Here is a 21789-nt window from a genome sequence, read left to right as displayed (position 1 = left end):
CCCTGGCCATTATGGCCATTTGGGGAGCGAACCAGCAGAAGAAAGATCTCTCTCTCTCTCTCTCTCTCTTTGTCTCTCACTCTGTATCTCTGCTCTTGAAACAAATAAAACGAATTTTAAAAAGTATTTATTTGAAAGGCAGAGAGTGGAGGAGATGGAGCTGACATTCACTGGTTCACTCCGGATGCTCCCGAGGGCTGGGTTGAGGCTGTGACGGGAACTCAATCCAGGTCTCCCAGCTTCTTGAGCTACTGCTGCTGCCTCCCGGGTCCTCCTCAGCAGGAAACTGCGTCAGATGTGGCACCAGGAGTCAAACCCCGACACTCCAACATGGAGCATGAGATTTGTTTTTTAAGATTTATTTATTTGAAAGACAGAGCCAGAGAGCGAACAAGAAAGGTATCTTCCATCTACTGGTTCACTCCCCAAATGGCTGAACGCTGGCTGGCTGGCCCAGGCTTGGGGTGAAGCCAGGAGCTAGGAATTCCATTCGGCAGGAGCCCAGGCACGGGCTGCTCTCCCAGGCCCACGAGCGGGGAGCTGGTTCAGAAGTGGAGCAGCTGGGACCAGACCTGGTGCTCAGACATGGTGGCTTAGCCTGCTCTGCCACATGCTGGCCCCCAGGTTATTATTATTTTATTTAAAATATTTATTTATTTATTCAAAAGTTAGCGTTACACAGAGAGAGAAAGAAAGGCAGAGAGAGAGAGAGAGAGAGGTTTTCCATCCACCCGCTGGTTCACTTCCCAATTGACTGCAACAGCTGGAGCTGTGCCGATCTGATGCCAGGAGCCAGGAGCTTTTTCTGGGTCTCCCATGCGGGTGCAGGGACCCGAGGACTTGGGCCACCTTCCACTGCCTTCCCAGGCCACAGCAGAGAGTTAGATTGGGAGTGGAGCAGCCAGGACTCGAATCTGCGCACATGTGGGACGCTCGCACCGCAGACGGTGGCTTCACCCGCTCTGCCACAGCGCCGGCTCCCCCCAGATTATTTATAAACCTGATGGAATGTAAGTGCTCTGTAATTGTTCTACTGCATTGCTTAGGGAATAATGACTGAAAGACTACGTGTTTAGTAATTATTATCATTAGTACTTATTACCATTATTTATAAATATTTATTTATTTATTTATTTAAAATGAAGAGTGGGGGCCAGCATTGTGGTGCCCACTCCTTTAAGGCCCGATTGCTCCACTTCTGATCCAACTCCCTGCTAATGCCCAGGATTCAAACAAGACTCTACAACGTGGAAGGCAAATGTTCCAAATGGGAATTCAACCCATTGCACCAACTGCCCATCCCCTAAATCTAAAACTTTTTTATTTTTAGTTTATTATTTATTTAAAACATTTTTTTTGACAGAAAGAGAGAGACAGAGAAAGGTCTTCCTTTTTCCATTGGTTCACTCCCCAAGTGGCCGCTACAGTTGGCACACTGCGGCCGGTGCGCTGCACCGATCCGAAGCCAGGAGCCAGGTGCCTCCTCCATGCGGGTGCAGGGCCCAAGGACCTGGGCCATCCTCCACTGCCTTCCCGGGCCACAGCAGAGAGCTGGACTGGAAGAGGAGCAACCGGGACAGAATCCGGCGCCCTGACAGGGACTAGAACCCGGGGTGCCGTTGCTGCAGGCGGAGGATTAGCCCAGTGAGCCGCGGTGCCGGCTGAATCTAAAATTTTTGATATCACAACTGGAAAATTCAAACCCTCAGAGTCCAAACACAGGTGCACTAAAAATACTGCATAAAGGGGGCAGGTGCTGTGGTGCAGTATCAGATATCAGAATGCCAGTTGGAGTCCCAGCTACTTTGCCTCCTTTGCTTTTTTTTTTTTTTTTTTTGGAAGATTTATTTATTTATTTATTTGAAAGACAGGGTGACAGAGAAATAGAGACAGAAACACACAGAGAAAAAGATCTCCATCCACTGGTTCACAGCCCAAATGGCTGCAACAGCTGAGGCTGGGTCAGGCGGAAGCCAGGAGCCAGGAGCCAGGAGCTCTTCCTGGGTCTCTCAGCACATAAACAGGGAGCTGGATCGGAACCAGAGCAGCTGGGATTCAAAGAGGAACTCAGGAGACGCTGGTGTCAAAAGGGTGGTGCCACAACTCTGGCTCCTGTACTCCGCTTTTGATCTAACTTCCTGCTAAGGCACTTGGGAAGGCAGGGAATGATGGCCCAAGTACTTGGTCCTTGTCATGCGCGTGGGACACACAGATTGGGTTCCTGGCTCCTGGCTCCAGCGTGGCCCAGCCCTGGCTATTGCAGCCATTTGGCATTTTGAACAAATACTCTAAAAAACATGTGTAAGTTCACCTTCAGGCTATGTGTATAAGGTGTTTAGGAAGCAGACATGAATTTCGTGTTCATGTCCAGACTTGGCTCCCATTGTCAGAATGGCTCACTAGGGACATGCAAATATTCCAAAACCTGGAAAAAAAAAGTGTCAACTCTGAAGCACTTTTGGTTTCAAACATGGGAAACTAGGGAAGCTCCACCTGTGGTCCCAGTCTCAGCCCCAAGTCCAAGAAGGGCTTCAAATCCAGACCCCTCAATCCCATAGCTATGCACTTCATTACTGATGCCTGCAAATTCTCCCAGTGTTTAAGACGGCCTCACAAGGAGAACCTTGTCTAATTCGGGTACATGGTTCAGCATGAGCAGTGGGGTGGGGCTACGAAACCCTCACCCAGGGGGAGGGACCAGAGACACTGCTACAGGTCCCACCCAAGACTTAGGGGTTTACCTCCTGGTTAAAGCGTCCTCGTAAAATGGGAGCTCAGCTTTGGAGTCAGAGCGTGGAGAGCCCAAAGGTATGCAACTCCTAGACGTCAGTCACAAATGCCAACAGGGGCCGGTGCTGTGGCATTGCGAGGAGTTAAGCCACCGCCTGCAGGGCCGGCATCCCATATGGGTGCTGGTTCGAGTCCCGGCTGTTCCACTTCTGATCCAGCTCTCTGCTGGGGCCTGGGAAAGCAGTGGAAGATGGCCCAAGTCCTCGGGCCCTGCACCCACGTGGAAGACCCAGAACAAGCTCCTGGCTCCTGGCTTCGGATCAGCCCAGCTCTGGCCATTGAGGCCATCTGGGGAGTGAACCAACATATAGAAGACCTGTCTCTCTCTGCCTCTCCTTCTCACTCTAACCCTGCCTTTCAAATAAATAAATAAACAAATCTTAAAAAACAAAGCAATCATGAGCAATCCAGCGACATCATCAGTCAACACCCTTCATCCTTAAGACATAAAAAGCCGACCCCAGAAGGAAGGTTGCCACCTGCTCTCTCCACTGGCCCACTGCGTTTTTGGGAAGTACTTAAACACACTTTTGCTTTGCTACCCCTACTTTTGTGTCTCTCAACTGTGATTCATGAACTCCCTCGGCGAGAAGGAGCTGAGGCAAGCCGGCCGGTGACAGCTCCTTTCTAGGCAGTAATTTCTATCGCACTCAGGTTTCCCGGCGTTGTTGATGGAATCGGTCCCGGGGCCTTGGCCGGAAGGGGTTCCAAGGAGGACTCTGGTACTGGGCGGCCCGGACGGCACCCAGGCCACAGCCATTTCTGAGACAAGAGGAACCTGTGGCCGTGCATTCCTGCCCAGAGCCTCAGGACCAGGCGTGGGGTCCTACTCAGCGGCCTGGGTCAGTTACGCCCCCTCCTCCCCCCTCGTGGACGTACAATAAAAACAGCTGCTCCCTCGGGGGAGGGTTTAAGACGATCAACACGTCTGGCAGGCACTCACTAATTGCTAGTTGCCTGTGTCCTCAGTTTTGATTGATTGATTTATTTTTTATTTGACAGGTAGACTTATAGACAGTGGAGACAGGTCTGTTCACCCCCGGAATGGCCGCTATGGCCGGCACACTGCGGCTATCCGAAGGCAGGAGTCAGGTGCTTCTCCTGGTCTCCCATGGGGTGCAGGGCCCAAGGACCTGGGCCATCCTCCACTGCACTCCCGGGCCACAGCAGAGAGCTGGCCTGGAAGAGGCGCAGCCGGGACTAGAACCGGCGCCCATATGGGATGCCGGTGCTGCAGGCAGGGGATTAACCGAGTGAGCTATGGCGCCGGCCCCTCAGTTTTGATTTAAAAAGCACTTTTCTGTATCCACCTCAGCGGGGCCTCGCGATTCTTCAACCTGTGGTGCGCATGGGATGTTTCTCATCACTGTGTTGAGGCAGAAACCAGGACCGGAGGGCAACACTCGACTCCGAGCTGCCCGCCAACCCCAGGGGCGCCCCGCGAGGCTCCGAGAGAGCACCCAACCCTCAGAGGCCTTGAACTTGGCCGCCCGCCAGGACCTCCGCTCCCTGCCCGCGCCTCTGCGCGGGGTTGCTCGGCGCCATCTTTGAGCCTGGCACCCGTGCTGCCCTTCCGCACTTCCTGTCGGTCAGGAGTAGTCACGCCTAACCCGAGTATGCACTTTCTGGGCAGGAGCGAGGTGTAAAGGGACTACTCAAAACTAGTCACGCTTTTCGCCTTCGTCGATAAAGCATCATTCTTTTTCTCTTGGCTCTTAGACTAGGCGCTGTGACCCATTCAAAAATGGTGCCGTCAGGCTCCAATCCCAGGCTTCAGCTCGCGGAGACCCGCGGGAGGAGGGGGAGGTGACGGTCGCGCCGGAGTGCGCCGGCGCGAGGGGGGGGCGGCGCCGTCTCTATGGCAACCCGCGCGCTGCCCGGGCCGCTGTGTCCGGCGGGAGGCGAGGGTGTCGCGGCGCTGGCTACCGGCGGGGCTCCGAGCGCAGAGGGGCCCGGGCGGCCGGGGCCGCTTAAGGATGAGACCTTGGGCGTGGCGTCCGTGCCCTCGCAGTGGAGGGGCGTCCAGGGCATCCGCGGGGAGACGGTGAGGGTGCGGGCCCCGGGCGGGCGGGGTTCTGAGGCCAGGCCTTTTTGTTTTTGCACTTTATTATTTATTTATTTATTTATTTGAAAGGCAGAGAGAGAGAGAGAGGTCTTCCATCCGCTCGTTCACTCCCCGAATGGCTGCAGCGGGGGCCAGGCCGAAGCCAGGAGTCGGGAGCTCCCTCCTGGTCTCCCATGGGGTGCAGAGCCCAAGGACCTGGGCCATCCTCCTCTGCCCTCCCGGGCCACAGCAGAGAGCTGGACAGGAAGAGGGGCAACCGGGACTAGAACCCGGGATGCCGGCGCCGCAGGTGGAGGATTAGCCAGGTGATTGTCCGACCCCTTACCTGTTAGTTCACTTTATATGAGAGGCAGAGACCAAGATCTCCCGTCCCTCAGGTGCCCGCTACCGCTGGGGCCGGGCCGGGCTCCCTCGGGGTCTCCCGTGGGGTGGCAGGGACCCAGATGCTTGAGCCGCACCTGCTGCCCCCCCCCCGGGGGGGTGTTCACAGGAAGCTGGAGTTGGAAGCCGAGGCTGGGCCTGCACTGCCGGTGTGGGGAGTGGGCTCCCACCTGGCCTCCTGAGCCCCGCCCCCTGGGGGGTCCTGGCCCCGACCCTGAGGGCTGGGGGTGAGGGCGCTTCCCCGCCAGCTCTGGCTCCCTGGGCGACGGTAGTCGCAGGATGGCGAGGGCCCCAGGAGCGCGGGAAGTTGCTTGTTCCAAGTGAACTGAAGTTTAGAAAAATCTAGACGAGCAAAAAAGGGTAATAGGAGCCCCCGCAGGAGTGGGGGTTTGGCCTGGTGGTTAGTGCCCGGGGCTGAGCCGTGGCTTGGCCCGTCCTCTACCTGGGTTTCAGTCGTGGCTTCGTGGCTGGGCTCCGTCCTCCGCCCGGGGCTGAGCCGTGGCTGGGCTCCGTCCTCCGCCACTGTGCACCGGGCGGCAGTGGTGCTGGCTCGGGTGGACGGACCCCCACCGCCCTCTGGGAGACCTGGTTGAGTGCAGGCTGTGCCCGCCTGGGGGAGCAGACCCTCGAGTGTGCATCTCCACCTCAGATGAAAATCACTGAGCCCTTCTCTGGTGTTTTCGTCCCTGCGGCTGGGCCAGCCTGGGCTCCCCCCCACCCCCCAGCTTTTATTTATTTTTTAAAGAGACAGACGGAGGCGGGCCGGGGCGGGCAGAGCTCTCCCTTCCGCTGGTTCACTCCCCAAATGGCCGCAGTGGCCGGGGCTGGGCCAGGCCGAAGCCAGGAGCTTCCTCCGGGTCTCCCACACGGGTGCAGGGGCCCCAGCACTTGGGCCATCTTCTACTACTTTCCCAGGCCACAGCAGAGAGCTGGATGGGAAGAGGAGCAGCCAGGACTAGAACTGGTGCCCCTATGGGATGCCAGAGCTGCAGGCGGCGGCTTTACCCGCTGTGCCACAGCGCCGCCCACGTGGAGAAGTTCTGGTTACAGTGCGGCTCACAGCCTGTCTCTGGAACATTCTGAAATCTCCTGCTCTGGCCTGACTTAGTGCCATCTCTTCACGAGCCTCAGGTGTTCACCTGGGCCCTGTCCTCTCAGAGGTCTCCCGTCCGCTGGTTCACTCCCCAGATGGCAGCAACGGCCGGAGCTGGCTGGATCTGGAGCCGGGAGCGGGAGCTTCTTCTGGATCCGTCTTGGCCATCTTGGCCATCTCCGCTGCCCCCCCCCCCCCCAGGTGCCTTAGCGGGGAGCTGGATCGGAAATAGAGTAGCTGGTTCCTGTTTTGTGTTAGACCTGCTGCCTGCCCTGGGCCAGGTGCACCTTCAGCAGGTTTTGTGCCCGCGTCACCCCCTGCTGGCGTGCGTGCGCGTGCGGGTGCGCGTGTGTCTGGCCTCTCTTCAAGGAGAGTGCAAGCTGCCCCTGGACCTCTGAGTCTGCCGGGCAGCTCTGCTCTCGGGCCCTGACCGTGATTTTATTCAGTATGTTTAGTGTGGGCAGAGGCGGCCTGCTGGCGTGGGCGGTAGCCGGGGCAGCCCTCTGTGCGTGGCTGACTCTGGCCTTGGAGGAGCTGCTTCCTGCCCTGGTTTACTGCACAGGCAACCTGGAGTAAACAGGAGACGGCCTGCTGCTGGCTCATTGTTCCCCGTGCCCCTGGAGGCCTCACGGACCCGCGCGGTGGACGCTGTGTGTGGCCACGCCGCCCCCTGGCCCTGTGCTTGGCCAGCAGCACGGGCCTCACACCTGAGTGCGGTTCCGAGGCTCCGTGCTGATGAAGGGACGCTGCCTGGGGCTGGGGTCTCCCCTCCCCTTCCCTCCCCTCCTCCCCAGGTGTGCACGCGGGATTCCTAGGAAAGCAGAGGGAGGGGAGGGCTGAGGTGCAGGGGGCCTGAGGGCTTCTGAGCCCCAGGTCCCTGGGGGCGCTCCTCGGGCAGCGTCCTGAGCAGGGGTGATGGGGGAGCCGCTGGCTGGAGATGAGCGGGCAGGCTTTTTTTTTTTTTTTTAAAGATTTATTTTATTGGGCCGGCGCCGCGGCTCACTAGGCTAATCCTCCGCCTAGCGGCGCCGGCACACCGGGTTCTAGTCCCGGTCAGGGCGCCGGATTCTGTCCCGGTTGCCCCTCTTCCAGGCCAGCCCTCTGCTGTGGCCAGGGAGTGCAGTGGAGGATGGCCCAGGTGCTTGGGCCCTGCACCCCATGGGAGACCAGGAGAAGCACCTGGCTCCTGCCATCGGATCAGCGCGGTGTGCTGGCCGCAGTGCGCTGGCCGCGGCAGCCATTGGAGGGTGAACCAACGGCAAAGGAAGACCTTTCTCTCTCTCTCTCTCTCTCACTGTCCACTCTGCCTGTCAAAAAAAAAAAAAAAAAGATTTATTTTATTTATTTGAAAGAGTTACAAAGAGAGGGAGAGAGAGGTCTTCCATCCTCTGGGTCACTCCCCAAATGGCCGCAGCGGCTGCAACTGGGCCAATCTGAAGCCAGGAGTGTCCTCTGGGTCTCCCACGCGGGTGCAGGGGCCCAAGGACTTGCACCATCTTCCACTGCCTTCCCAGGCCACAGCAGGGAGCTGGATGGGAAGTGGAGCCGGCAGAGCGGGCACTGCATGCCGGAGCTTTAACCTGCTGTGCCACAGCGCCAGCCCCCGGGCAGGCTTTTAACATCTTAAAAAGCTGAGGTCCTGGCCAGCACTGCAGCTCACTAGGCTAATCCTCTGCCTGTGGCGCCGGCACCCCGGGTTCTAGTCCCGGTCGGGGCGCCGGATTCTGTCCCGGTGGCCCCTCTTCCAGGCCAGCTCTCTGCTGTGGCCCGGGAGTGCAGTGGAGGATGGCCCAAGTGCTTGGGCCCTGCACCCCATGGGAGACCAGGAGAAGCACCTGGCTCCTGGCTTCGGATCAGCGCGGTGCACCGGCCGCGGCGGCCATTTGGGGGTGAACCAACGGTAAAGGAAGACCTTTCTCTCTTTCTCTCTCTCTCTCTGTCCACTCTGCCTGTCAACAACAACAAAAAGCCGAGGTCAGTGTCGTGGGACCAAGTAGTCGGGCCCTTGCTGCTCACGTGAGACACTGATGGGATTCCAGGCTTCAGCCTGGCCCAGTCCTGGCCGTTGCAGCCATCTGGGGAGTGAACCGGCAGGTGGAGGGCGGAGGGCCTCTCTCTGCCTCTCCCTCTCTCTGTCACTCTGTTTTTCTTTATTTGAAAAGCAGAGTGATACGGGATGGGGCAGATCCTCCATCTGCTGGTTCGTTCCCCAGGTGCCGGAACAGCAGGCCTGGACCAGGCCAAAGCAGGAGCTTCAGCTGGGTCCCTCACGGGGGAGGAGGGTCAGGTACATGCGCCGTCTTCTCCCGGGCACATGAGCAGGAGGCTGGATTGGGAGAGGAGCAGTCGGACCCGACTGGCACCCGCGTGGGATGGTGGCGCCCCGACTCCGGCCCCAGTTTTATTTATCGGAGGGCGGAGTGGCGAGAGGGAGAGACCGGGAAAGAGCTCCTCCATCCGCCGGCTCACTCCTCAGATGCCTGCCCGGCTGAGGCTGGGCCGTGCCGAAGCTGGGAGTGCGGAACCCCGCGTGTGCCCCGTGTGTGCGCCCCGCGTGGGTGGCAGGGACCCCAGCGATCAGCCGTTGTGTGCCGACTTCTTAGGTGCAGCAGCTGGTACTCAGCTGACCCTCCGATGCGGACTGGGGTATCCCGGGTGGCCCAGACCGTAATTTTATTCGGTGTGTAGTGCACCTGCGTTTGGACTGGAACCCGTCACATGAGGTCAGGTGTGGACTATTCCACTTGTGGTGTCACAGCCGTGCTTAGGAAGTTGAGGGTTTGCGGTGTCGGGTTAGGTTTGTTCCACCTGTAATGAGGGGCCCCCCTCCTAGGATGCCTGAGAGTCCTCGCGGGTGGTGAGGTCAAAGCTGTGGAAACAGAGTCTGGTGGTTAGCCCTGAGTGGTTGCCACCGTTGGGGCGGCCGCTGTAGCGTAGCTGGTTAAGCCGCCACCGCCCAGGACAACCATACCCCACGTTAGAGCGCCAGTTTGGATCCTGGCTGTTCCGCTTCTGATCTGGCTTCCCGAGAACGCTCCTGGACGGCAGCAGGTGGTGGCCCAAGTGCCTGGACCTGGGAGAAGCTCCTGGCTTCAGCTGGAATCTCGGGAGTGAACCAGCAGGTGCAAGATCTGTTTCTCCCACTTTCTCTAATTCTGCCTTTCAGGTACATAGATTAATTGAAAATTAATCTATATTTATCTCTTTTTTGTAATGAGTCTTTAAAAAAATGGTTGCGCTGGGGTGGTGCTGTGTTCAGCCCCAGCATCTCATGTGGGTACCAGCAGCTGGTCCACTTTTTTAAAATTCTTCTGAGTCAGGCCGGCGCCGCGGCTCACTAGGCTAATCCTCCGCCTTGCGGCACTGGCACACCGGGTTCTAGTCCCGGTCGGGGCGCCGGATTCTGTCCTGGTTGCCCCTCTTCCAGTCCAGCTCTCTGCTGTGGCCCGGGAGTGCAGTGGAGGATGGCCCAAGTGCTTGGGCCCTGCACCCCATGGGAGACCAGGAGGAAGCACCTGGCTCCTGGCTTCGGATCAGCGCGGTGCGCCGGCCGTGACGGCCATTGGAGGGTAAACCAACGGCAAAGGAAGACCTTTCTCTTTGTCTCTCTCTCTCACTGTCCACTCTGCCTGTCAAAAAAATAGAAAAAGAAAAAAGAAAAAAAATTCTTTTGAGTCAACTATTTTTTTTTTTAAGATTTATTTTGAGAGGCAGAGAGAGAGAGAGAGAGATCCTCTGCCCTTTGGTTCCTTCCCCAAATGGCCACAATGGCCTGAGCTGGGCCCATCTGTGGCCACAGCAGAGAGCTGGAAGTGGAGCAGCTGGGTCTGGAACCGGTGTCCTCGTGGGATGTAGGCGGTGGCCTTACCGGCTGTGCCATAGCGCTGGCCCCCAAGCGGCTCTACTTCTAATCAGTCCCTGCTGATGCACCTGGGGAGGTAGCAAAGGACAGCCCAAGTGCTTGGGCCCCAGCACCCACGTGGGAGACCTGGGAGAAGCTCCTGGCTTCAGCCTGGCCCAGCCCTGGCCGTTGTGGCCTTCTGGGGAGTGAGCCAGCAGATGGAAGATCTCTCTCCCTCCCTGTCTCTAACTCTGCCTTTTAAATAAATAAATAAATAAATATCTTTAAAAAATCATTGCACTGTTGCCATCATGGCTTCAGGGAGTTTGCGGTGCACACACGGCCTCTGAAGGTCCTGGGCCACCAGCAGATGCCCCGTGGCCCGGCCCTGCCCTCCTCAGTGTGCCAGGGCGGTGGCCTTCTCTGGGCCGTGGCTTCCAGTCACCTGTCTGTTCCCAGGTTCTGCCCAGAGCCCAGTGACTGGGGAGTCTTGGATGCCTCCATGAGTGAGCGCGGGAGGCGTCTGGGTCTGGGCCAGGCCCTGCATGGCTGCCAGGTGCCTGCCTCTCCCGCACCTGCCCTGCACTGGGGACGCGCTGGCCCGGTCTCGAGGCAGACCCCTGGCCTCGGCGGGACGGCCCTGTGTCCCTGTCCCATCCTCCCACACTCCCCTCCTGATGACCTGGGGCTGTGTGGCTTCAGGTCTCTGCCTCCCCCACCCTCTCTGAGCGAGGTCTGCTGCTCTCCCACCCTCCCTACCCAGCCTCTCCTCGTCCCCCTCCCGCCGTGGCCTATGGGTGAGCCTCAGCCCTGCGGGTGGCGACTTTGTCCTGGTTTCTCCCTCATCTGTGTCGTGCTTGCCCCGTGTGAGCACCAGGGACACAGGAACCTCGCTGTGTCCTGAGTGCCCAGACAAGCCAGCGTCTGGGGTCCCTTTCATACAGAGGCTGGTCGGCTGCACGCCGGCTGCCATGCACAGGGCCCGGGGTACGACCAGAGACAGCCAGGGCTGATGCGGGAGGGGCGCGGTGTCCCGGGAGACAAGCCGAGAGGACGGGGCAGCCCCTGCCCTCCCCTGGGCTCGGCCTCCTGAGCCGGGACGCGTCCAGGCCTTGTTCTTGTCCTGGGAGAGGCCACGTGAGCAGAGCCTCTCGCGGGCCGCAGTGTCCACACGGTGGCCACCTCCCAGAGAGCCCTTGGTTGGTAAAGACTGGACTTCTCCCTGCACGAGGGCAGCTGGTGTTTCCTCCCACAGTCTCGTCCACACCCCTACCCCGCGATCAGGGGACAAACGCCGGGGCTGGGGCTGGGGGGACCTGAGAGCCCTCTGGAGGCAACGGCCGCCCCCGAAGCAGTCCCTGGCTCTCTGATGGCCAGATGGAACTGCCGCCCCCCTCAGCGGCACAGAGAGGCTGCCAAGTCCTCTCCAGCTGAAACCACACGGGACTCCTCTGGGGCAGACAAAGTGACCACATACTCTCTCACTGGGATTCTCGACAGGGAAACGTGTGGGTCACCGGAGGCGGGGAGGTGACCCTTGTTTGTTTTTTTTTTTTTTGACAGGCAGAGTGGACAGTATGAGAGAGAGAGACAGAGAGAAAGGTCTTCCTTTTTGCCATTGGTTCACCCTCCAATGGCCGCCGCGGCTGGCGCACTGCGGCCAGCGCACCGTGCTGATCTGATGGCAGGAGCCAGGTGCTTCTCCTGGTCTCCCATGGGGTGCAGGGCCCAAGCACTTGGGCCATCCTCCACTGCACTCCCGGGCCACAGCAGAGAGCTGGCCTGGAAGAAAGGCAACCAGGACAGAATCCGGCACCCCGACCGGGACTAGAACCCGGTGTGCCGGCGCCGCAAGGCGGAGGATTAGCCTAGTGAGCCGCGGCGCCAGCCGTGACCCTTGTTTTGATCCCTGCCCCCAGAAAAGCTGCCAGACGGCTAGCATCGCCACCGCGGAGGCCTCTGCCCAGGCCCGGCAGCATGTGGACGCCCAGGTGCAGACGGAGGCCCCCGAGCCGCCCAGCGTGCAGCCGCTGTCGCACCATGACGCCCCCCGGCTTGCAGCCTTTCTTCGGAGAGTGGAGGCCATGGTCATCCGGGAGCTGAACAAGAACTGGCAGAGCCACGCCTTCGATGGCTTCGAGGTGAACTGGACCGAGCACCAGCAGACGGTAGGTGCCGCCACTCTGCTCTGCCCCCAGTCGCAGTCGTCCCAGTCTGGACAGCACGCTCCGCCTCTGCTGCAGGGGTGAGGCGTGGCGCTCCTCCGCTCCTGTCTCTGCACTTGGAGGAGTGGACCCCGGGTGGCAGCAGAGGCAGGATTCGAGGCTGGGAGCCACAGCGCCGGCCCCCGGCCTCTTTTCTTTTAAAAATTTATTGTACTTACTTGAAAGGTAGTTAGAGGGAGGGACAGAGAGGGAGATCGACCGATCTTCCATCCACTGGCTCACTCCCCGAATGGCTGCAACGGGTAGGGCTAGGGCTGGCCCAAGCCAGAAGCCAGGAGCCACAGACTCCATGAGGCCGGGTGGGGTGGCACAGCGGGCAGAGCCACGGCCTGCAGCTGCGGCACCGCACACGGACGCTGCTCAAGTCCCGGCTCCTCTGCTCCCGCTGACGCCCCTGGGGAAGAGTGGGCGATGGCCCACGCGTTAGCAGGGAGCTGGATTGGAAGCAGAGCTGGCTCACGGGATGCGGGCAGCGTGCCCTTCCCTTTACCGAGCTGGGTGGTCAGGTAGCCGGAGCCCTTAGCCCTCCTCCCAGCCTTCACTCCTCGCGTGCCGTCCTCCTGTTTCCTAGGAAACGTGGCAGAGGTCGAGTCCCGGCTGCTCCACTTCTGAGCCAGCTCCCGGCTAATGGCCTGGGAAGGCAGCGGAAGATGGCCCAAGTGCTTGGACCTAAGTCTCTCTCTCCCTGTAACTCTGCCTTTCAAATAAACAGGTAAATAAGTCTTCAGAGGAAGAGAACAAGGGGGAGAACGCGACCTAAGGAGTCTGTGCGGCCCCCTCCTCTCGGGAGGGAAAGTGTTGGCTGCTGACCGTCAGGGTTCCCCGTTCCCGTGGCTGCCTTTGGTCCATGTGTGGATCCCTGCTTCTTTTCATTGTTTATTTTTGTAAAGATTTCTTTACTGGGACTGGGACTGTGGTGTACTGGGCTGACTCTGCCTGTGGCGCCAGCATCCACATGGGCGCAAGTTCATGTCCTGGCTGCTCCTCTTCCGATCCAGCTCCCTGCTGTGGCCTGGGAAAGCCGTGGAAGACAGACCAAGTGCTTGGGCCCCTGCTCCCTCACAGGAGGCCTGGAGGAAGCTCCTGGCTCAGATCAGCCCAGCTCCGGCCGTTGTGGCCATTTGGGGAGTGAACCAGTGGATGGAAGGCCTTTCTCTCTGTCTCTCCCTCTCTCTGTAACTCTACCTCTCAAGTAAGTAAATAAATCTTAAAAATTGTTTATTTTGAAAGAGAAGGAGAGATAGAGATCTTCCATCAGCTGGTTCACTTCCCAGATGGCTGCAGCAACCAGGAGCCAGGAGCTTATTCCGGGTCTCCCACGCAGGTGCAGGGGCCCAAGCACTTGGACCATCTTCTGCTGCTTTCCCAGGCCATAGCAGGGAGCTGGATCGGAAGTGGAGCAGCCGGGACATGAGCCAGCGCCCACGTGGGGGCCGGCGCTGCAGGCCGTGGCTCACCTGCTACACCACAGCACCGGCCCCCACTGTGCCTGTCTGTCTCAAATTAAAAAAAAATCAGTTTTTACTTCTAAAAATGGTTTTGCTTAATGCAGAAAAGGAGTTGTTTAGCTTGTGATCATGGAGGCGCAAGCGAGCTGAGCCGGCGTTGGCCTGGCCGTGGTGAGAGCCTCACTGGACGGCATCGCGGTGTGGGAGCAGGCGTGAGATGGAGAGACCGTGTGCTCTCCGGTCAGGCCAGACGGTGTCAGGGTGTCTGGGAGGCCTTGAGCTCAGTCTTTTATAGCAAGAACTAACCAGGCCCTGCGAGAAAAAGACTCATTTTAGAGTCTAAACATTTACTTAGATATCTAATATTTTAAAATATGTAAAGGCAGAATGACAGAAGGTGAGAGACAGACAGAGAGGACTTGCCTCTCCTGGTTCACTCCCTGAAAGGCCACAGCGGCCAGGGCTGGGTCAGGCCGAAGCCGGGAGCTTCTTCCAGGTCTCCCATGTTGGGGCAGGAACCCTAGCACTTGGGCCATCTTCCACTGCTCTCCCAGGCACACGAGGAGGGAGCTGGATCGGAAGTGGAGCAGCCGGGACTCAAACTGGTGCCCATGTGGGCTGCAGGTGCTGTAGGCATCAGCCTAAGCCACTTTTGTACCAACAGCCCCAGCCCCGATCTCTAATGTAAAAAAATTTTTTTAAAAATTTTCTTTGAAAGGTAGCGAGATAGAGGCTGGCAGAGAACTAGAGACCCTCCGCCTGCGGTTCACTCCCACAGAAGCCAGGTCTGGGCAGGCTGAGGGCAGACCCATGGATCTGATCTCCGGGGAGGTGACATCAGCTCTTGCGACCCAGGTGCACGCTGGCAGGAGGCTGGGTGGGAGGCAGAGTGGCCGAGGCTCCCGTCTGTGCCCTGAGGCGGGCTGTGGGTATTGCGGCCGCACACTCCATCTCGAACCCCTAACCGTCAAGTCAAAGTTCAAGAAAAAAATGGGTTTAGAATTTTAATTTTGTAAAAATGTTATTTGAAATGGACAGCGCGCCGGCCGCAGCGGCCACTGGGGAGTGAACCAACGGCAAAGGAAGACCTTTCTCTCTGTCTCTCTCACTGTCCACTCTGCCTGTCAAAAAAAAAAAAAGTTGGAGGGGCGGACTGACCAGGTCAGTGGGTCTTGGTCCTGGTCTCGCAGCTGCGGGACGCAGGCGTCCCCGTCCCAAGGGTTGGGTTACCTGCTGCACCAGTGGCCACGCCTGTGTGTAGGCTGCACCGGGGTGCAGGGCACGACCCGGCTGCTCCTTCTGATCGGACTTCCTGCCAGTGCGCGGGGTGGGGGTGGGGGTGGGGGTGGGGGCAGAGTGCCTGGGCCCCTGCCACCTCCATCGGAGATCAGGATGGGGCTCCTGGCTCCGGCCTGGCCAGAGGGAACCAGTGCGTGGAAGATCTGTCTTTCCCTTTCTCTCTGATGCTCTACCTTTCAAATAAATGAATCTTAAAAAAAAAATTCACCTGTCATTCACCCTCACACCCTGTCAGTACAGCTCACGGGACGTTGTAGTCTGTCTGCCCGCGGCGCAGGCCTCGCCATCAGTTTGTCCTTCTGTCTGACAGACAGGGGGAAAGGGATGGCAGTCTCCTGTTTGCTGGTTCACTTCCTGAATGCCCACAGCCAGAGCTGGCAGCCAGAAGCCGGCAACTCGGTCCAGGTCTCCCATGTGGGTGCCAGACACCCAGCCACTCAGCTGTCTGCTGTCTCCCAGGGCCAGTCCCCGCGAGCAGGGAGTGGAGCTGGGATCCAGACCCAGCTGCGGCTGCACGTCCTGCTGGTGTCCCAAGCTGCTCCTTCTGTTTTTTAGATTTACTTACAGGGGCTGGCGCCGTGGCGCAGTGGGTTAAAGCCCTGGCCTGCTGCACCAGCATCCCGTATGGGCGCCGGTGTGAGTCCCGGCTGCTGCACTTCCAGTCCAGCTCCCTGCTGGGGCACATGGGAAAGCAGTGGGAGATGGCCCAGGTCCTTGGACCCCTGCGCCCACGTGGGAGACCTGGAGGAAGCTCCTGGCTTCAGATTGGCCCAGCTCCAACTGTTGTGTCCATCTGGGGAGTGAACCAGTGGATGGAAGGCCCCTCTCTCTTTACCTTTCTCTGTAACTCTTTCAAATAAATGAATCTTTTTTTTTTTAGATAAGACCTAGTTTTTAAAAATTATTTATTTATTTATTTGAGGGGTAGAGTTACAGTGAGAGGGAGAGACAGAGACAAAGTCTCCCTTCCGTTGGTTCACCCCCCAAATGGCTGCAACAGCTGACGCACCGCGCTGATCCGAAGCCAGGAGCCAGGTGCTTCTCCTGGTCTCCCATGGGGTGCAGGGCCCAAGGACCTGGGCCATCCTCCACTGCGCTCCCTGGCCACAGCAGAGAGCTGGATGGGAAGAGGGGCAGCCAGGACTAGGAACTGCGGCCATATGGGATGCTGGTGCCGCAGGCAGGGGATTAACCTACTGTGCCACGGCATTGGCCACCAAATGAATGAATCTTAAAAAAAAAAAAAAGATTTATTAAGATTTATTTATTTGAGAGGCAGAGTTACAGAGAGGTCTTCCATCCACTGGTTTACTCCCTAGATGGCTGCAATGGCCAGGGCTGGGCCCTCTTCTGCGTCTCTTCTTGGGCCATCTTCCACTGCTTTCCCAGGCCATCAGCAGGGAACTGGATCAGAAGTGGAGCAGCCGGGACTTGAACCGGCGCCCACGTGGGATGCCGGCACTGCAGGGGGCGGCTTAGCCTGCGCCACAGCGCCAGCCTGCCCTCTGCTGCATCTTCACTGCTCCACCAAATCCCCACCCTAACACGTTGGCCTCACTCAGAAGCTTATGGGCTGGCGCTGTGGCGTAGTGGGTGGAGCCGCCGCCTGCAGTGCCGGCATCCCACATGGGCGCCGCTGGTACGAGTCCCGGCTGCTCCACTTCCCATCCAGCTCTCTGCTGTGGCCTGGGAAAGCAGTGGAAGATGGCCCAAGTCCTTGGGCCCCTGCACCTGCGTGGGAGACCCGGAAGAGGCTCCTGGCTCCTGGCTTTGGATCAGCCCAGTTCTAGCCATTGCGGCCATTTAGTGATTGAACCAGCAGATGGAAGACCGACCTCCCTCCCTCCCTCCCTCCCTCCCTCCCTCTCTCCCTCTCTCTCTCTCTGCCTCTCCTTCTCTCTGTGTAACTCTTTCAAAGTAAATAAATAAATATTTTAAAAACAAGAAGAAGAAAAGAAGCCCGTGTGTCGCCGCCAGCCGGCTGCCTCGCTTCCCCCAGCCTCTGGCAGCTGCTCCAGGGTTACCGCCTTCTGGGTGGCGTCTTCTGGGCGTCTGCGTGGCTTGACGTGGTGCCGTATGACCCTGGTTCCGGGCCCGTCCCCGTCCCCGGCTCGGGGCGCCTGTGCCTTGCCGAGGTTCCCGTGGCCCTTCGCTTTCCCGGCCTCGCGCGCTTCTGCTGCTCCTTGTCGGGCGTTTGGGCCGCGCCCGCTTCCTCGCCATCGTGGGCGACACGGCTGTGAACTCGGCGCACGTGTCCCCGTGCGGCTCTCGGGGCCCTCAACATGCAGCTGCCGCCCTCCGCCCAGCGGCTCTGCCCTGTGCCCACGGGCCGCTGGGCGGCTTCTCTGGGGTTTTGGCCGCTTGCTGCTGGGTCGTGGGGCCCACAGGTGTGACTGTGGCCGAGACCTCGTGATCTCAGGTCCCTGTCCCTCGTGCTGGCACCATGGACAGCTCTTTTTATTTTTTTTCCCACAGGCAGAGTGGACAGTGAGAGACAGAGACAGAGACAGAGAGAAAGGTCTTCCTTTTGCCGTTGGTTCACCCTCCAATGGCCGCCGCGGCCAGCGCACCACGCTGATCTGATGGCAGGAGCCAGGTACTTATCATGGTCTCCCATGGGGTGCAGGGCCCAAGCACCTGGGCCATCCTCCACTGCACTCCCGGGCCACAGCAGAGAGCTGGCCTGGAAGAGGGGCAACCGGGACAGAATCCGGTGCCCCAACCGGGACTAGAACCTGGAGTGCCAGCACCACAAGGCAGAGGATTAGCCTAGTGAGCCACGGTGCCAGCATTTTGTTTTGTTTTGTTTTTAAATATTTATTTTGTATGAAAGGGAGAGTTAGAGACAGAGACAGAGGTCTTCCATCTGCTGGTTCACTCCCCGAATATCTGCACTGGCCAGAGCTGCGCCAGTTGAAGCCAGGATCTTCTTCCAGGTCTCCTACGCGGGTGCAGGGGCCCAGATATTTGGGGCATCCTCCACTGCTTTCCTAGCTGCATTAGCTGGGAGCTGGATCGGAAGTGGAGCAGCCGGGACTCGAACTGGCGTCCCTGGGATGCTGGCGCTGCAGGAGGGGTTTTGTTCCTGTGTGCCCGCCGGTGCTGACACCCAGACCACGCTTTGCGGGAAACGCTTTGCACGCTACATGACATTAGACCACTGCAGCTCTTCTCATTTGTAAAGGTTGATTTATTTGAAAGGCAGAGTGAGTGAGAAAGACAGAGACAGACAGAGAGACAGAGAGACACAGAGAGACAGAGAGAGAGACAGAGACAGAGAGACAGAGAGACACAGAGAGACAGAGAGAGAGACAGAGACAGAGAGACAGACAGAGAGAGAGGACTTCCATCCACTGGCTCACTCCCAGATGGGCCGGGCTGAAGCCGGGGCTGGGAACTCCGTCCTGGTCGCCCACACAGTGGCAGGGCCCAGCCACTTGGGCCTCCCTCCGCTGCTTCCCCAGGGGCAGGGCGGCCGGCACTGGGCTGTTGCTCGGATGCAGGACGCTGGAGTCGCCAGCAGGGCCTCACGGCCGCACCACGGCATCCAGCGTCGTGGCGAGGACAGTCGCGGCCTCATCCCTGCCTCCCAGCTCCGTGCTGAATGCTTTAACTTTGCGTGGCCCCAGGAATACCCCAGGCCGTTCCGGATCCCCACACGGCCTGCGTCTCGGGCCCCGCCCTCCAGGACACGTGGCCCTGAGCAGACCCCACGTCTGAGGCCACTGCCGCGCTCAGGTGGGGGTGTTGTCTGCAGGTGTCCTGTCTGCACACTCTGGGCTACCCCCCCGCCCAAGGGCAGGGGCTACATGTGACCAGCGTCTCCTGGAACAGCACCGGCTCCGTGGTGGCCTGTGCCTACGGCCGGTGAGTGGGGGCGCGCGGTGTGGGGCGGCTGTCCTGGGAGTCTTCCTGCCCAGGGTTGCCGGGCAGGGCTGGCGCCAGGTTGGCAGAAGAGAGCAGGGGCAGCAGGCGTCAGGCTGCGGGGCACAGGCCCACCTGGGGCCATGAGCTCTGCTCCCGCCGCGCCTGCCCCTCAGCCGTCGCTGGTGCCTGTTCCCTGTCGCACCGGCTTCCCACCTGCCGTCGCGTGCCCCTCGGACACCCGGAGCGTCTGGGAGCGAGAGGCGGGGGTGGCAGGAGCCGCTCAGGCCTGTCCCTGTGCAGGCTGGACGATGGGGACTGGAGCACACTCAGGTCCTACGTGTGTGCCTGGAACCTGGACCGGCGAGGCCTGCACCCGCGGCAGCCGTCGGCAGTGGTGGAGGTGCCCAGTGCCGTCACGTGCCTGGCCTTCCACCCCACGCAGCCAGCCCACGTCGCAGGTGAGCGCCGCCGCCTGCCGCCTCGCCCGCCGTGACTGTCCACCCTCCTGCCTGTGGGCCTGGCTTTGGCCACCTGCTGGGAGGACGCAGCAGGTGCCTGGACCCTGGCAGCCTGGGGCTGCAGGGCAGGGAGCTCGCTCGGAGGGACCAGAGGGTGCGGGGCGGGCGGAGAGGCCCCAGGAGGCGGGCGGCCTGCAGGGAGCGGCCAGGAGCTGGGCAGCGGCTGCCCCCGGGGCACGGGGGGTGGGGGCTGGGACGTCCCCTCCGGAGGGCTCCGGGTGCTGCTCCACGGGGTGGGCACGGCTCTGGTCCCTGCAGGAGGCCTGTACAGTGGTGAGGTGCTGGTGTGGGACATGAGCCGGCCCGAGGACCCGCTGCTGTGCCGCACAGGCCTCTCCGACGACACCCACACGGACCCCGTGTACCAGGTCAGCCTTGGGGCGGAGCTGGGACCGGGCAGCTGCCCTGCCTGGGTGCAGCTGGCTCCGGCCTTCCCAGCCTTCCCTGGGTCTCCCCGCGGGGGGGGGGTGCAGCTGCGCCCCCTTCCTCCATTCTGTGCCCGGCCCGCTTCCCCCAGGTGGTTTGGCTGCCCGAGCCCCGCCACGGCCACCGCTTCCAGGTGCTGAGCGTGGCCCCCGACGGCAAGGTGCTGCTCTGGCAGGCGGGCGGCGCCGGCCGCCTGCAGCTCGCCGAGGGCTTCGCCCTGGCCACGCAGCAGCTGCCGCGCAGCACCAAGCTGAAGAAGGTAGGGGTCTGGGCCCCGGGTTCCGGGTGCTGCCCGGGGTGCCCGGGGTGCCGGGCCCGCGCTGTGGCCGCCTGCCTGGACAGCGTCGTGCCGGCCTGGCGCCGACCCGGCTGCTGCCCTTTGTCCACAGCCCTCCCGGGGGGAGACGGAGGTGGGCGCCACGGCGGTGAGCTTCTCCAGCTTTGACCCCAGCCTCTTCGTCCTGGGCACGGAAGGCGGCTTCCCCCTCAAGTGTTCCCGGGCGGCCGAGGAGGCGGCCCTCACGCGCATGCCCAGCTCGGTGCCCCTGCGCGCCCCGGCGCAGTTCACCTTCTCGCCGCACGGCGGCCCCGTCTACTCCGTGAGCTGCTCCCCCTTCCACAGGTAGAGGCGGCAGACGCAGGGTGGGCCAGGGCGCCCACCAGCCGTGACGGCCCCGCCGCGGGCCGGGGTCTTTGGGGGCTGAGCCGGGGCGCCTCCCTCTGCCCCGCCCTGTCTAGGAATCTCTTCCTGAGCGCGGGCACTGACGGCCACGTGCACCTGTACTCGATGCTGCAGGCGCAGCCCCTCGCCTCGCTGCAGCTGTCGCACAAGTACCTGTTCGCTGTGCGCTGGTCCCCAGTGCGCCCCTTGGTTTTCGCAGCTGCTTCTGGGGAAGGTAGGAAGCAGGGGCCCTGGTGGCGCGGGTTTGTCGTGCGTTAGGCTGGCCCCCCTCCGGACGCCCCACTGAGCACGCTGGCCACGGGCGGGAACTGCACCTGCGCCGTGGACGCCCGCTTCCCGGGCCAAGCTCACGGGGCTCGGGGGCCGCTGCCCCGGCCTCACTGCGCGGCCTCCCCCCGCCGCTCTCCCTGCCTGCAGGGGAGGTGCTGCTGTTTGACCTCCACAGGAGCTCCCAGAAGCCCACAGTTTCCATCAAGCAGACCCAGGACGGGAGCCCCGTCTACTGCCTGGAATTCAACCACCAGCAGACGCAGCTCCTGGCTGCTGGTGATGCCAAGGGCACCGTGAAGGTGTGGCAGCTGAGCACAGAGTTCACCGCGCAGGGACCCCGGGAAACAGAGGACCTGGACCGGCTGGCTGCCGAAGTGGCCACCTGAGGGCGCCGGGGGCGGGGCATGTTTCTGAGCTGAATGAAGGAGCAAAGCCTTTAGGGGCGTGTCTCGTCCTTTATTTTCTCGTGAGAACGGGGTCTGGGGGCAGGAGAGCGGAGCGCGGGCCGCTGCCGAGGTTGAGTCGGAATGAGGGCAGCGGGCTCGGGGTCCCCACGGCAGCAGGGGCTGGCACTGGGCCGGGAGCGGTTAGTGAAGCCCCCTCTACTGAGCCTCATCCCAAGCTAAGCAGGCGCGGTTAGGGGAAGCAGCAGCGGTGGGGGCGGGCATGCAGTGGGCGGGCGGGCCGGGGCGGAGCCTCAGTTCACGAAGAGCGAGCGGGTGAACTCGATGTAGTCGAAGGCGGTGGGCAGCTCGCGGCCCTTGCCGTCCACGTAGGGCTTCATGTGGGACACGCAGTAGTCGGCTTGCTCGCGGGTCAGGTTCTGCGGGGAGGGGCCCAGGTCGGCTCAGTGGCCGCGCCCTCCTGCCCCTTCCCGAGCAGAC

General features: G+C 60.7%; 2 protein-coding genes across 13 annotated transcripts in view; one reads left to right on the top strand and one right to left on the bottom strand.

Annotated features, from left to right (window-relative positions):
• Positions 1 to 4626: 4626 nt before the first annotated feature.
• DYNC2I2 (dynein 2 intermediate chain 2) lies at positions 4627 to 21344 on the top strand. 2 transcript variants are annotated; one of them, XM_008251000.4, is made up of 9 exons: positions 4627 to 4834; positions 12090 to 12338; positions 18900 to 19009; positions 19310 to 19467; positions 19786 to 19895; positions 20045 to 20212; positions 20343 to 20575; positions 20692 to 20849; positions 21053 to 21344. In XM_008251000.4, the coding sequence occupies exons 1-9, from the start codon at positions 4649 to 4651 to the stop codon at positions 21289 to 21291; spliced, it is 1611 nt and encodes a 536-aa protein (XP_008249222.1). In that variant the 5' UTR covers positions 4627 to 4648; the 3' UTR covers positions 21292 to 21344. The 2 variants fall into 2 exon arrangements, with proteins under 2 accessions (XP_008249222.1, XP_069913730.1); XM_070057629.1 differs by having other exon boundaries at positions 4637 to 4834; positions 20750 to 20849.
• Positions 21341 to 21789, bottom strand: part of SPTAN1 (spectrin alpha, non-erythrocytic 1) — a 67121-nt gene continuing 66672 nt past the window's right edge. For all 11 annotated transcript variants that reach the window (XM_070057570.1, XM_070057571.1, XM_070057588.1 and 8 more), the window contains one exon: positions 21341 to 21728. In XM_070057570.1, the coding sequence (XP_069913671.1) occupies positions 21603 to 21728 (126 nt within the window). In that variant the 3' untranslated portion in view covers positions 21341 to 21602. The remainder of the gene's footprint in view (positions 21729 to 21789) is intronic.

This window comes from Oryctolagus cuniculus, chromosome 1 (assembly GCF_964237555.1).
Source record: "Oryctolagus cuniculus chromosome 1, mOryCun1.1, whole genome shotgun sequence".
Taxonomy (NCBI): Eukaryota; Metazoa; Chordata; class Mammalia; order Lagomorpha; family Leporidae; genus Oryctolagus; species Oryctolagus cuniculus.
Note: the sequence above shows the minus strand (reverse complement) of the source record. Positions and strands in the feature narration are given on the sequence as shown.

Coding starts and splice junctions, on each gene's coding strand:
- DYNC2I2 (XM_008251000.4), top strand. CDS start 4,649: ATGGCAACCCGCGCGCTGCCCGGGCCGCTGTGTCCGGCGGGAGGCGAG. Junction 12,339..18,899: donor GGACCGAGCACCAGCAGACG/GTAGGTGCCGCC, acceptor TGTTGTCTGCAG/GTGTCCTGTCTGCACACTCT. Junction 19,896..20,044: donor ACACGGACCCCGTGTACCAG/GTCAGCCTTGGG, acceptor CGCTTCCCCCAG/GTGGTTTGGCTGCCCGAGCC.